We start from the raw sequence: 15475 nt of genomic DNA, 5'->3' as shown, positions 1-15475 counted from the left end.
AAAAGGAGAAGAATCCCAGCTCAAAGGCCCAGAAAATATATTCAACAAAATTATAGAAGAAAATATTCCCAACCTAAAAAAGAACATGCTCTAAAGGTACAAGAAGCTTACAGAACACCAAATAGATTGGAACCAGAAAGGAAAGTCTTGCCACATAATAATCAAAACACTAAACATACAGAACAAAGAAATAATATTAAGAGTTGCAAGAGAAAAGGGCCAAGTAACATATAAAGGTGTAACTATTGGACTTATACCTGATTGTTCAATGGAGACTCTAAAAGTCAGAAGATCCTGGAAAGATGTCCTGAAGACTCTAAGGGACTGCACAACAGCCCAGACTAATACACCCAGCAAAATTTTCTGTCACTATAGATGAAGAAAACAAGATATTCTGTGATAAAGCCAAATTTAAATAATATCTATCTACAAATCCAGCCCTACAGAAAATACTAGAAAGAAAACTCCAATCCCTGGAGGTTAACTGCACCCATAAAAACACAGGAAATAAGTAATCTCACACCAACAAAATAAGAAGGGAAACACACATAGTGACACCAACAACAAAAACAATAAAAGCAAAATAATAAGATTTAGCAATCATTAATATCTATCCATTAACAATGGACTCATTCCTCAGTAAAAAGATTCAGACTAACAGAATATATGTTAAAACAGGACCCATCCTTTTGTTGCATACAAGAAACATCACACATCACACATCACACCTCAACATCAAAGATAGACACTGCCTTAGAGTAAAAGGTTGGAAAAGGTTTTCCAAGCAAATGGACCTAAGAAGCAAGCTGGTGTAGCCATTCTAATATCTAATGAAATAGACTAAAATTAATCAAAAGAGATAGGGAAAGACACTTAATACTCATAAAAGGAAAGATTTATCAAGATGACTTTTCAATTCTGAATATCTATGCCCTGAACGCAAGGGAACCTATGTTTGTAAAGGAAACATTACTAAACCTTAAATCACATATCCATCATCATGCATTGATACTGGGAGACTTCAAAATCCCACTCTCACCAGGTCATCATACTGGATGACTCATACAGGTCATCTAGACACAAATTAAACAGAGAGATACTAGAGCTAACAAATGTTATGAACCAAATAGACCTAACAGATCTCTACAGGACATTTCACCCAAATACAAAAGAGTATACCTTCTCAGCAACTCATAGAATATCCTCAAAAATCAATCACATACTACATCTTTTGAGACAGAGCAAGTCTCAAAAGATATAGGAAAATGGAAATAACCCCCTGAATTCTATCAGACCGCCACAAATTAAAGCTGTATTTCAACAACAGAAACCCCACAAACTCATGGAAACTGAACAACTCTTTACTGAATGACTACTAGGTCAAGATAGAAATCAGAAAACACTTCCTATAATTCAATGATAATGAGTTCTTTGCATAACCAAATTTATGAGACATAATAAAAGTGGTGCTAAGAGGAAAGTTCATAGCACTAAGTACCTATGTTTTCTAAAAAACGAAGAGATCTCATGCTAGCAACTTAATAGCACTAGAACAAAAAGAAGAAATCACACCCAAGATGAGTAGATGGCAGAAAATAATCAAACTGAGGGCTGAAATCAATAAAATAGACACAGAGCAACAAAAAGAATCAACAAAACAAAGAGTTAGTTCTTTGAGAAAAATTAACAACATAGACAAAGTCTTACCCAAACTAATTAAAAGACAGAAAGAATGTCCAAATTAATAAAATCAGAAAAGAAATGGGAACATGACAAAAGACTCCAAGAAAATCAAAGAATCATTAGGTCATATTTTAATAATATTTATTCCACAAAATTGAAAAATTTTAAAGAAATGGATAATTTTCTTGCTAGATCTCACTTACCAAAGTTAAATCAAGATTAGACAAACAATTTGATACACCTATAATCCCTAAGGAAATAGAAGCAATCATTAACAGTCTCCCAACGAAAAAAATCTCAGGACCAGCTGGTTTTACCATAGAATTCTACCAGAATTTCAAAGAAAAGTTAATGCCAATCCTCCTCAAATTATTCCACAAACTAGAAACAGAAAGAACACTTCTAAATTCATTTTTATGAAGCCATAGTCACCCTGATACCCAAACCACACAAAAATTCAACAAAGAAAGAGATCATTTTCCCCTAAGAACATAGATGCAAAAGTACTCAACAAAATACTCAAAATGGAGTTCAAGAACTCATCAAAAAGATCATCCACCACAATCAAGTAGCTTCATCCCAGGAATGAAGGGATGGTTCAACATACAAAAATCAGCTGCCAAGGTAATCCACCATATAAACAAACCAAAAGATAAAAACTACATGATCATCTCATTAGATGCCAAAATGCCTTTGACAAAATCCAAGACTCCTTCATGGTATAAGTCTTGTAGAGATTAGGGATACAAGAGACAGACATACCTAAACATAATAAAGGCAATTTACAGCTAGCCTATAGCCAACATCAAATTAAATTGAGAGAAACACAAAGCAATTCCACTAAAATCAGGAACAAGACAAGGCTATCCACTCTCTCCATATCTATTAAATATACTACGAAGTTCTAGCTAGAGCAACATGACAACTAAAGGAGATAAAAGGGATACAAATTAGAAAGGAAGAAGTTAAAGTATTGTTATTTGCAGATGATATGGTGATATACATAAGTGACGCTAAAAATTCTGCCAGAGAACTCCTACAACTGATAAACACTTTCAGTAAAGTGGCTGGATAAAAGAATAACTTTAAAAAAAACAGTAACCCTCCTATATACAAATGACAAATGGACTAAGAAAGAAATCAGTGAAATAACACCCATCACAATAGCCACAAACAATATACAATATCTGGGGTAACTCTAACCAAGGAAGTGAAAGACTTGTATGGCAAAAACTTCAAGTCTTTGAAAAGAAGAAATTGAAGAAGATATCAGAAGATGGAAAGATCTCCCAAGCTCATGGATCAGGAGACTTAACATAGTAAAAATGGCCATGCTACCAACAGCAATCTACAAATTCAACACAATCCCTATCAAAATGCCAACACAGTTCCTTGCAGACCTTGAAAGGATAATGCTCAATTTCATATGGAAAAACAAAAAACCCAGGTTTGGTAACCATCCTGAACAATAAAGTAACTGCTGGAGATATCAACATTCCTGATTTCAAACTGTACTACAAGACTATAGTAATAAAAACTTCATAGTACTGGCATAAAAACAGACAGTGGATCAATGGAATTGGATTGAAGACCCAGAAGTAACTCCACATATTCATGGACATGGATTTTTTTTTATTTAAAAAAAAAGCCAAAATTATACAATGGGAAAAAGAAAGCATCTTCAACAAATGGTGCTGGTCTAACTGGATGTCTACATGAAGAACAATACAAATAGATTCACATTTATCCCTCTGCACAAAACTCAAGTCCAAGTAGATCAAAGACCTCAACATAAACTAGATATACTGAACATAATAGAAGAGAAAGTAGGTAATAGCCTTGAGTGCATTGGCAGAGGAGACAATTTCCTGAACAGAACACCAATAGCACAGGCACTAAGATCAGCAATTTAAAAAATGGGACTTTATGAAAATAAAAAGCTTCTGTAAGACAAAGGACATCCCCAATAGGACAAAATGGCAGCCAAAAGAATGGGAAAACTTTTCACCAACTCCACATCCAATAAAGAGCTAACATCCAAAATATGTACAGAACTCAAGATACTAGACATCAACAAACCAAATAATCCAATTAAAAATGGGATACAGATTTAAACAGAGAATTCTCAATAGAGGAATCTCAAGTAACCAAGAAACACTTAGAGAAATGTTCGACATCCTTAGCCATCAGGGAAATGCAAATCAAAACTACTTTGAGATTCCATCTTTCAACTATCAGAATGGCTAAGATCAATAACACAAGTGACAGCTCATGCTGGCAAGGATGTGGAGCAAGGAGAACACTCTTCCATTGCTGTTGAGAATACAACCTTGTATAGCCACTATGGAAATCAATATGGCAGTTCCTCAGAAAACTAGGCATTGATTGGCCTCAATACCCAGCTAAACCACTCTTGGGCATATACCCAAAAGTGTTCCATCCTACCACAAGTACCCTCATTCATGCATGTTTTCATAGCTTTATTCATAATAGCCAGAAACTGGAAACAACCTAGATGTCCCTCGAATGAAAAATGGATAAAGAAAATTTTGTACATTTATACAATGGATTATTACTCAGCTGTTAAAAAAATAACATCATGAAATTTGCAGGCAAATGGACATAACTAGAAAAAAATCATCCTGAGTAAAGCAATCCAGAGCCAGAAAGACACGTATGATATGTACTCACTTATAAGTGGATATTAGCTATTAAGTAAATGATAATCATGCTACAATCCACAGACTCAGAGAGGCTAAGTAATAATGAGGATTCTAGTGGGTATGAATGCATCTCCCTAGGAAGGGAAATAGAATAGATTATGTAGGTGGACTGGGAGCAGGTAGGGGTGGGAACAGGAGGGATCAGGTGGGGGAGTGGAGACAGAAAGGGAGAGTACTGGGAAAGAAGACTGGAATATGGGACCATTTGTGGGTAGATATGGAAACCTTTTGCAGCTTAAACTTCCTGGAACCTATGAGGGTGACCCTAGTGAGGAGTCCTAGTTGTGGAGGATAAGGAGCTTGAACTGGCCATCTTCTGTAACCAGTCAAGGCAGTCAATGGTGGGTCTGGGATGCTAACCCAGCCACAAAACCTTTCATCTGTCCTGCCTGCAAGATGTGCAGGGACAATAGTGGCTCAAAGCTTGTGGGAGTGGCCAATCAATGACTGGTCTAACTTGATGCCCATGCCATTAGAGAGAGCTCATGGGTGACATCGCTTGGATGACCAGGAACAGGAAGCTGAATGGCCCAGAGACTTAGGGTAGAACCAAACACAACTGGCAGGAAAAAAAAGTCAATGAAGTGATTCCTAATGATATTCTGGTATACTCAAAGATCAGAGCCTAGCCCAATCATCACCCAAGAGGCTTCCTCTAGCAGCTGAAGGGAGCAGATGTAGAGACCCACACCCAAACATTAGGTGGAGCCCAGGGAACCCTGCAGGAGAGGGGGAAGGATTGTAGGAACCAGAGTGGTCAAGGATACTAGAAGAACATAGCCCACAGAATCAACAAAACAAGGCTCATGGGGCCTCAGAGAGACTGGAGGCAATCACAGAGCTTGCATGGGTCTGAGCTAGGTCCTCTGCATATACATTATGGTTGTTTAGCTTGAAGTTTTTGTGGCACTCCTAACAGTGGGACTTGGGGGTATCTCTGACTCTTTTGCCTGCTCTGGGTTGCCTTGTCCAGCCTTGATATGAGGATTTGTGCCTAGTCTTACTGAACCTTGTTATGCCATGATATCCCTGGGAGCCCTGCTCTTTTCTGAGGAGAAAGGGAGAAGCAGTGATCTGAAGGAGAGGAACAGTGGGGGTGGAACTGGGAGGAGTGGAGGAACGGGAGGCTGTGTTCAAGATATATTGTAGGAGAGAATAAAAAAATTTATATAAAATTTAAATAAGAATAAAACTGCACTCAAATGATTAGCTAAACGATGTTAATCAAAATTCAAAAGAATGTAAGAAAAGAATTCTTATTCATTTATTTTGATGATTTTATTAATTATTTGAGAACTTCAAATAATGAACTTTGACAGTATTTACCCCTACTCCTCCTCTTGACTTTCCCCAGGTCCACCCCCACCTCTCTACCCCTTCAACTTCCCAATCTTCTTTATTTTTCAATAACCCATCAAGTCTAATTTACGCTGCCCATATATAGGGCTGCCATGTATAGGGCTCCGCACTGGAGTGTAGTCTCTTACCAAGTGACACATTCTTAAAGAAAACTGATTATTTTTCCCCAGAAACAATCATCAACATTTCCTCAGTTAGAGATGGGGGGGGTCTCATGACCCTCTCTCAACCCATGCTAGAATGTAAACTGGCTTGATGTTCTGCAGGTCTTATGTGGGCAACCACAGCTACTGTGAGTTGAGTTCTATAGTCCTATTATGTCCTGAAAACACTGTTTCACTCTGGCCCTCCCTGGCCTCTGGCACTCACAATCTTTACAGCCCCTTTTCATGCTAATTCCTGAGCTTTAGGGAGAGAGAGTCATATAGATGTCCCATTTATGGCCACCGAAACTTATTCTTAGCACCTTGACTAGTTGTGAGTTTCTGTGTTAACCACCATCCACCATACAAAGAAATTTCTCTCATGTGATCTGAGAGCTGTACTATTCTACGTTTGGAGAGATATGAATCTAGAGAGAGGTTTGATACTATGTCCATTTAGCATAATAATAGTAGTAGGTTTACCTTAGGGGCCTAGAAGCTCCCAAACTTTGGGTTCTTGGCCAGATTTACAATGCCAGGTATGTGTTTTCTCTTGTGGAGCAGGACTTAAATTCGATCAGAAAGTGGTAGGTTGTCCCTATAACATTCATGCTGTTATTGAACCCCTGGGCATGTGTTTCTGCTCCAGTAATTTTTGTAGTTCACAGGGTTTACTTCTGGTTAAGACTATTAACGATTTCCTCCCATTCCCAGCATCTTACATAGGACTTTCTGGTACTATGAAAGCTAGCCATCACTGAGAAGGCTTTCTTGTCAATGTCAAATTGATTTTTCCATGTCCTGTGGTCAATGTGTGTGGCGCCTTCAGCAATGGGGTCTCACCATCAAGTTCTGGTGGGCAGTCAAGAGCAATGGTACTGATTTAGGAGACTCTGGAACATCTCTGACCAATAACTTGAGGGGAAGTATCCCACACCTGGCACTGAGCTTTTTACCTGGAAATCTGTATCTTATGGAATTAGCATAACCTCCTGTGTAGGATATGTCCAATTAGACTCTTTTATGTGGAAACCTATATGAAGATTATAAAACCATAAGTTTCCATATGATTGTTTTAAACATCCTTAATGTTGGTTGTCCCTCCTCACACCCTCTCCTCCTAGTACTGACCAAGAAGCTTCCTCCCTACAGGTAAAAAGAGAACTTTGGTTTTGTTTTGGTTTTGTTTTGGTTTTCAATACAGGGTTTCCTGTGTAGCTTTGGAGCTGATCTAGAACTCACTCTGTAGACTAGGCTGGCCTCAAATTCACATAGATCCACTAGCCTCTGCCTCTTCAATGCTGGGATTAAAGATGTGTGCTACCATCACCCAACCAAAAAAAAAAATGTGTGTGTGTGTGTGTGTGTGTGTGTGTGTGTGTGTGTGTGTAGAAGTACAAATACAAAACCACATAGTTTGAAAAATAGTTACTAAAGCCTAGCTACACACCTATAGCATGACCTCTGGAATCTCACTTCCTGCTCTCCCTAGTTTACAAATTGGCCATGGGAAAACTGGTAAATAATTCTGACCTCTTTGTACTTCAGTATCCTACATTATAATTAAAAAGAACAATAGCATCTGTATTAGAGTCTCTGGCACAGAGCAAAGGTCATGAAAATATTAACTATCAGACCAAGTATGATATAGTACAGGAATTCAAAGATGGTTCAAAACTAATGTAATTCATTAAGTTAACAAATATAAAGTTTTGTTAAAAGTCTCAATTCACATGTGTACATGCTTAAAGCTTGAAGCTTGCTCTGTTCTCAATACTAGTAAAAGGTTTCAAATTCTTCACATTCTCCCTTCAAAGACCCTTGTGATGCCAGACTCCTGGGATTTGTTTACAACACACTCCATATGATTTTGTCCCTAGCTTTGTCATTAAGATTTCTTAGTTCAGATTCAAGTCATTACTGCAAGCACAAGTTGGTGGTAGGGTTCAAAGCTATTGCTTCTTAAAGTAAAGGGTGGGTAGTGGCCTATTCTCATACTTATTTGCATATGTGACTGCTATTGGAGTTAGGATTAGTTTGGAGCCAGTGTCCCTGGGCAGCCCTAAGAAGCCAGGTTTGGTTACCCATACTCAATTAGCCAAATATTGCCAAATTAATAGTAAAAACCAGAAAAGGGAAATTCATTCCAATGTAGTCACATTAGGAAGAAGAATAGCAATCCAGTGATCTATAAGTCTATTTTCAGGGTCCTAGACATGAGATTAAAGTTTAAGAAGGCCATAATTATGCATAGTCAAGCACTCCTAGTCAAGGAGTGGTCCCGCCCATCTTTTTTTATTTGTTTGTTTGGTTTTGTTTTTGTTTTTGGAGACAGGGTTTCCCTGTGTAGCTTTGCCCCTTTCCTGGAACTCACTCGGTAGCCCAGGCTGGCCTTGAACTCACAGAGATCTGCCTGGCTCTGCCTCCCGAGTGCTGGGATTAAAGGCATACACCACCACCACCACCCAGTGGTCCTGCCCATCTTTAATCCACAGTCCTCTTGGCTCTAGTCTCTCCTGTAATGTGGTCTGAAGATTCTGTGAAATTCCTTTAGAGAAGACAAGTCCCTCCTCTGGCAGGCACCAGGCTTCAACCTTTTCCTTCTTCCAACATGAGACTCCTGGAGGAAACTCTAGCCCCCGGGGTACCCTGTTTCACTGTCTGACAAGTGTCACTCTAGAATGTTCTCATTCCTTTTAGGCTTATATGACAGTCACATGAACTTGTATACATGGATGTTATTTTAGGTTACATAAAAGATGAAGAGAATATTGGTCCAAAGGTGAGACATGTCTGTTCTCACAGGAAATTACTAGCCAGTGAGGATATGGCTGCTTCTCAGAGCACACTGAATGGTCCTGTCTGATTGTTTAGTGCCTTCTGACAGTTCCTCTTGGGGACTAGTTCTTCTCTAAAGGACCCTGCAAGAGCCTCCCATTAAAGCATAGCATCAGTTGCACATGTAGGTCCACGGTGTGCTATTACTAGGGCCTTGTGTTTTAAGGAGCAACTGCTCATGTGTAGGAACTAAATTGACAGGTCAGTTCTGTGACCTGGCATTCACACAGCCCATAAGAAGTTTCCTCTGAGAGGTGAGGTGGGACCACATTGTCCTAGCATTGTGAGGCTCACAATTTTCTCCCATTCTTCTTTTTTAATGTTTGATGTGTATCGATAGTTGGTGTTTGTTTACCCATTTCATTTTTTTATTTTTGATATTATAATATAATTACAATAATTCTCCCTTCCCTTTCCTCCCTCCAAACTCTCCTATATACCCTTCCATTCTCTCTTTCAAATTCATGGCCTCTTTTTTCACCAATTGTTACTGCATGCATATATGTATATTTATATACATATACATTCCTAAATAGAACATACTCAATCTGTATGAAGCTACTTGTATGTATGTTTTCAGGACTGACCAAGTGGCACTGGACAACTAACTGATGTGCTCATCCCTGGGGAAAACTACTTCTTCCACTCCCAGCTTTCCTCAGTTGCCTATAGTTATTTGTGTAGGGCTGAGGCCTCCTGTTTCTTTTTTCCTCATGACTCCACAAAATCAGACAGTTTGTGTTAATCACTAAAGTGCTTGCTCCTAGAATGGGGAATGATTCTTTCTTGTTTTGTTTTTTGTTTTTGTGCTTTGCTTTGTTCTTTGTCTGTTGTTTGTTTTGAGATAGAATTTTCCTATGTAGCTCTGGCTGTCCTGGAACTCTCTATGTAGACGAGGCTGGCTTCAAACCGAGGGATTCACCTGCCTCTGCCTCCCAGGTGCTGAAATTAAAGATGTGTGCTACCACTGCCCAGCCTGGGAATGACTCTTCCTTTTCTCCTCTTCCTACTCCTCTTCCTCCTCCTCTTCTTCTTCTTCTTTGTTTTGTTTTTTGTTTTTTGTGGGTTGTTTTTTTATTTTTTTTATTTTTATTTTTATTTTTTTTGAAACAGGATTTCTCTGTGTAAAAGCCCTGGCTGTCGTGGAACTCAATCTATAGACCAGGCTGACCTGGGAATCAGAGATCCACATGTCTCTGCCTCCTGAGTGCAAAAGGAGGCATGCTCCACCACATGATTCCAATCTGCCTTGGGTAGTGTCTTAGTCAGGGAAGCTGTGGGGAATTAAGCATCCTTGCTCACAAATGTTAGAAAGATCATCTCAGGGGCACAGTGGGGAAAGGATACTTTTCACTATGAGAGTTCAGAGGTCACCGAACGGTGGTCAGCTTTCTTTTTCCCATTCTGCTCCTCCTTAGACTGAAAAGGGGGATTGGTAACATTCCTAATGAACAGTCTCCTCTTTGCAGGCCCAGTGGTAGCAACCCTGGAGTCTTCATTCAGACTCAGAACCTCTTAACTCAGTTGTGCACTGGATGCCAATACCCTGGACTGGATGCTGGCTCCACTCACATTTCACTTTCTCTGTGCAAATAGACCAAAGAAAATGCCAGAAAATCATCTGATGAAGTTCAACATACAGATTACTGATTTAAAAGAAAAAAAATGTACATTGGGCTAGGGGTGTAGCTCAGTGGCTTAGTGCCTGCCTTGCCAAAATAACTGGAAATAAACTTTGGTTGAGTATAAGATCAATTGAAAAAATAATTCTTTCCCTGAAACCAGCAATATCTCACTAAAAATGTGTCCAAAAATAATGTAGTAACAATGACACATAATGTCATTAAAAAATAGACCTAATAGCAAAGAGGGGCAATGTCAACTTTTAGAGCTTTAGACTGTTAATCTATAAGACTGGGAATATATGTGTTTCTTTCTTGCTGTTTTGATCTCTGACAACCCTCAACAGCTTGTATGTTGAGTCCCAAAGACACAGAGTAGATGGATCTGCTTAGCAGTTAATGTTTTGTGAAGGTGTAGTCCACATTGCTCCATTTGGCTTTCTCCTGGGCTTCTTTTTGCCCAAGAAAAGATGGAAATGCAGGGAGAGTGTCAGAAGGCAGGAACACAGGAGCTTTCTAGAAATAAGATGTACAGGTGGCCGTCTCCTCAAGGCATAGTTACACTGCTATGAATAACTGCGGTGTGGATCATGGACCCATTCCACGTAACTGAGACTAGAGTAGATCACACAATCCACTTCATGCATTTGAGACTGAGATGGCTCATAGAAACCTGCACCTTGTGTCCCACCCTTGCCCATGGCACAGGAGAAACCATCCAGATGGCTGAGCAGGGGTGGACCACATGGGCTCATATCAGGAGTTATCTTGACACCAGCCACCCAGGGGTGTCATGTTCTTCTAGATACCTCTTTACCTCCCATGCCCCTAATCTGATTCTAACAAATGTTATCAGTGCTTGTCAAGTACTTGGTATGCGGCTTGTGATCAACAGTCTTTGCCATAGTAGTTGATATGGATAATGATTTGGTAGGTAGAGTAATTGCAATAATCACTTTATTTCCATCCCATAGACAAAGAAATAGGCTCAAAGAAAACAGTTATCCCCAAGGCTCAGAAGAAGACAGCCTAACACCTGGAGCATAGTTGACTTTAACAAAATAGCTGATTGAGTTAATGAGAGGAAAAAACAGAGTGCAGTCAGTGATATGCATGCCTCAGTGATGTAGAGTGAGACTGTGTCCATTAGCAGGAAATTACTTGAGATAGGGTCTGGAGTGGAAAGGGTGGTTCTTTTAAAATCCAGGGTGGCTGCTGTTAGGCCAAGAGGCTAAATTGGCACCTCCAACCCAAGGGAAGGGGCTATATATGTCAACCAGGGAGGGTGTGTTCCACCTGTACTATGCTGTAGCTCTCTGACGTCTTTGAGACCATGTTTGCCTTGAAAGCATGGGTGCAGATAATAATATAGCCTTGCTCCACCCACCAGGCATTTTCCAGAAGTTCCCTATGTCTGTCTTTATGTTTAACCCGGACTTCTAAATCTTGGGGCAGTGAAAGGGTGAGCTGCAGAAATATAGAAGGGGCAATGGCAGGCACTTTCTGTGTAATATAGAGGGTCCTTCCATGCTGGGACCTCATAGACACCATTTATAAATGAAGAAACTGGACAAGGCAAGGGAAAAGGATGTCTCCATCTCACGGTGAAGGCCAAGCAAGGTTGGCAATGGCTGCCTTGAATGAATGCTCAGAAGACTCTAGTGGGACTTTCATAATTCACTAATGATTATGGAGAAGAGTTTGGGGCCCATGTTGGAGATGGGGTCACTAAGAATGCTGCTAATTCTAATAGCAACAAAGAAATTTGGTTGAAAGGGAGTTGCAGCATCCTAGAGATCAGATGGAACATCGGGATAGAGGCTAAAGACAGTGTGGGATTTTATCTTTCTATCTAAATGCTTGATTAAAACTCACAAATAGCCAGCCGGTACTGCAGGCAGTTCCTATCATTCCAGGTCCCATCTGTATACATTTCTACACACTTCTCTTTGCCCCTTCCCTTGGGTTCCCCTGGGTACCAGTTGGTATAGTTCACAGAAGCCCCATCCAGGTATTGGAAATCTCCAGGGGTCTCATCTTCAACCATGCCCAGGTAGGCATAGGTGTTGTGCTTGTTCACGATGCTTGAGATGGCCTCATTCTCCTCTGGATTCCTTGGGACAGCAATGTTGCCACCTGCTCTGGTACATGTTTCTCTAATGGTATCAAAGTTGACTGACTGCCCATTGGTGGAGAAGACCTTCTCTCCCACTGACAACATGGATCCTTGCAAGCTGAGGACTAAGCAGAGGAGGCTAGGTTAGGCTGCTGACCTCTGATTATCCATCCACGCCACTGACTTAGGCTGTTGTCCTTAGGCTTTCTCCACAATCTCTCAATCTCTACTTTCTCAGTGTTTTCCCTTCCTCTTCCAGGCCTAGTTTCAAAGTCCATCTCTTTGTTCTCATCTATCTAAAAATTACTTATTGCCTGTATCTGCAGTTTCATGCTTTCCAATAATTTTAGGAGCAAATCCATGCCCACTTCTGTGTCTTTGAGGTCATTTTCAAAGATAGGATAAAAGGAAAGCATCCTTCCTTTCTCCAAAGCCCCATGTACACACTTACTCGCCGGGCATTTAGGTTCTGGATTCTGGTAGTGGAGATTATAGGGGAATATTGAGACTCTGTGCTTGGGAACACTCCAAGCAGTCCCCTTACCTCCCATTAATTGCAGAATCCTATGTTTGATCTCTTGGAGTTCAATCTGAAGTTCCTCATCCAGGTAAGCTGAAAACCCTGCGAAGACCACACACATCCAGAATGGGGACAAGCCAGCAAAGAGATCCATTTGCTCTGCCAGCTGTTAGGCTGGAGTTCTCTCATCTAATGCTGTGCCCAGAGGCCAGGCCCTTGTTCCAAGGGTCCAAGAGCGGGGTTTCCATACTTCTACACACCCATTTCTTAATGTAGCCTTGAACCCGCTCTGCTTTCCCATATCCTTGACTGGCACTACATGCCCATCTATGCATTTTTCTCACTTATGAAAAGGACCTCATCCCATACACTCTACCAAGACTGACAATGATGACCTCTGAACTCTCAGATGCCCCACTATATTGATCCATACCCTGGAGCATCTATCAGCATGTGTAATTCCTGATCATACTGTCTGCCTGGATTCCAAGTCCATATAACCTTGCCTAACTTTTGGGATGTCCCAGAGCCTCATCCCTAAGAAGCATCACTAGGCCTCCCAGTGCTGTGCCCCTTCCCATACAGGACACCATGTGTCCCTCTGTCTGCAGCCATGATGTATGTCAGTCTCTGAAATGTGTTATTCAACCCCCTACGGTTTCTCCCTTCAACTTCATATTTTCTTACTCAGGTTGGGCAATGTGCCTTGGACCCTTCCTACCATCCCTCATGTGGCTGACATGCTGTACCACATCACCACTGACATGCCCCCAGCCCTGCTCACCTGGAAGACCCCTCTCTCCAGGCTCTCCCTTGTCTCCTCGTTCTCCAGGTGCACCAGGGGCTCCAGGCAGCCCATCACGTCCAGGCATTCCTGGCATTCCTCCAGGGGGGCCCATGGGACCTACAGAGTAAGGAGGACACAGACATGTGGACCTCCATTAGCATGTGGGTGACTCACTTGTCGCTCCATCAGAACTTAGAAGACATGTGCTCCAGCCTAAGGACTCCAGAAAAGTCCCATCAGCTAGTGCCCTGGACAGGATGGCTCCTGAAAACAGGTCCCTGTGACGGAGCTAAGGATGGGTTCTCCCATATAGTACCTGGAGGCCCAGGGTCTCCTTTGATACCATCTCTCCCATCTCTTCCAGGCAGGCCATGGTTTCCAGGAGTGCCAGGGATACCAGGGCTTCCGGCACACACTTCTGTCCCATTGCACTTGATACCAGCAACGACAGTGAAGAAGAGGGCGAAGGCCAAAGAGCACAGTGACATGGCCACGGCACGAGTGGCTTCTCCTGCAGGAGGGAAGAGCTATCAGCCCCTCTGTAGCATGAGCATGGTTCTCCTCTGCCCACCCGCCCCCCATTTTTGCTACACTTTACAGGACCCAGGAACGCAGTAGATAATGACAGACAAGCAAGTGTAGTCAAGAGTACCAAGAAGACCCAAACTATCCGCAGCCAGAAATCCCCAGCACCATCTGACATCTAACATAGCCTCACATTCCAGCCCTCCAGCTTCACATCATATGATCCCCAGAGGAGGAGCTCTCAGGAGAGTCAAAGGCCTGAGTCCTCACAGAGACTCTTTTCTGTTATAACCTCACTGTGTAGCCCCAGGGGACTCACTGTGCCTCTCTGACCTTAGCTGACCCCGGTGTGCTCGGTAGATAATCCTAATAGCGTTGTCTGCTAGAAGGCGCGTAGTAACTCCTCACTTCACTCCATCTACCCCTCAATATTTTAATTTACTCTGTTCAGAGTTCTCATGAATCAGAGAGCCAAGGATAAACAGAGGTAAGCAAGGATCATGGTCTCCCTAAAATGTCAGTGGTAACCAGTACCTTCCTGCCAGTCAGCCCTTAATTAATATGTGGATCTTACCTCCAGAAATTCCAACTCCAGAAGACACCCAAGTGCTGGTGGCCAAGCGCACTCCCACACAGAGCCTGCAGATAGTATGGATGTCTGCCTCCAGCCAGAGTGGACATGTGGACAACATCATTTATAGACATGTAGGCTGCCAGCTTTCCCCACCCTCAGAGGCCCTATCACAAGGGGGGGGGGGGGCAGGCAGGAAGCAGCCATCTTGTTTACACAACTCCTCGGTTTCCTTCAGAGCATTTCACAAGAAAAGCACTTAGAACCCTTGAGGGGAGCACAGAATCTGTGGAAGGCAAACTCCAGGTGTGTGGGACGGGAATCTTTCTCTTGTCAAGATCACCTCTCTATTCTAAATTAACATGATTGGCTAGCAGTACAGAATGAAAGCCTTACCCAAGTTCTGATAAAGATCTACTACCACTCAGAAAAGAACAAACCACCAGAACAAACAGATACAGAAATATGACAAAATCTAGCTACTCGATCACTCACCAATGGTCATAGAAAAGAAAGCAGAGAGGAAATTATGATGTTGAAATATAATAAAGTTATCAGGAATAAATAACAAGGAGATTAAATAAAGGA

The 15475-nt window shown here is 41.5% G+C and overlaps 1 protein-coding gene across 1 annotated transcript; it reads right to left on the bottom strand.

Annotated features, from left to right (window-relative positions):
• Nucleotides 1-11308: 11308 nt before the first annotated feature.
• LOC102916394 (pulmonary surfactant-associated protein A) lies at nt 11309-15032 on the bottom strand. The gene is made up of 5 exons (XM_015990401.3): nt 14891-15032; nt 14108-14302; nt 13789-13908; nt 13029-13106; nt 11309-12609 (listed from the first exon to the last, which is right to left on the bottom strand). Exons 1-5 carry the CDS (start codon nt 15009-15011, stop codon nt 12233-12235), a joined length of 891 nt encoding a protein of 296 aa, XP_015845887.2. The 5' UTR covers nt 15012-15032; the 3' UTR covers nt 11309-12232.
• Between the last annotated feature and the right edge of the window lie 443 nt (nt 15033-15475).

Source organism: Peromyscus maniculatus, chromosome 9 (genome assembly GCF_049852395.1).
Source record: "Peromyscus maniculatus bairdii isolate BWxNUB_F1_BW_parent chromosome 9, HU_Pman_BW_mat_3.1, whole genome shotgun sequence".
Classification (NCBI taxonomy): Eukaryota; Metazoa; Chordata; class Mammalia; order Rodentia; family Cricetidae; genus Peromyscus; species Peromyscus maniculatus.
This window is presented reverse-complemented; position numbering and strand designations above follow the sequence as displayed.

Bases quoted from the DNA above. Each gene is read 5' to 3' on its own strand.
- LOC102916394 (XM_015990401.3), bottom strand. From the start codon at position 15,011: ATGATGTTGTCCACATGTCCACTCTGGCTGGAGGCAGACATCCATACT. The intron at 13,107-13,788 runs GTGAGCAGGGCT...TGGTCTTCGCAG, and splicing joins TGGAGAGAGGGGTCTTCCAG to GGTTTTCAGCTTACCTGGAT. The intron at 12,610-13,028 runs GTAAGGGGACTG...TCCTCTGCTTAG, and splicing joins GATTCTGCAATTAATGGGAG to TCCTCAGCTTGCAAGGATCC.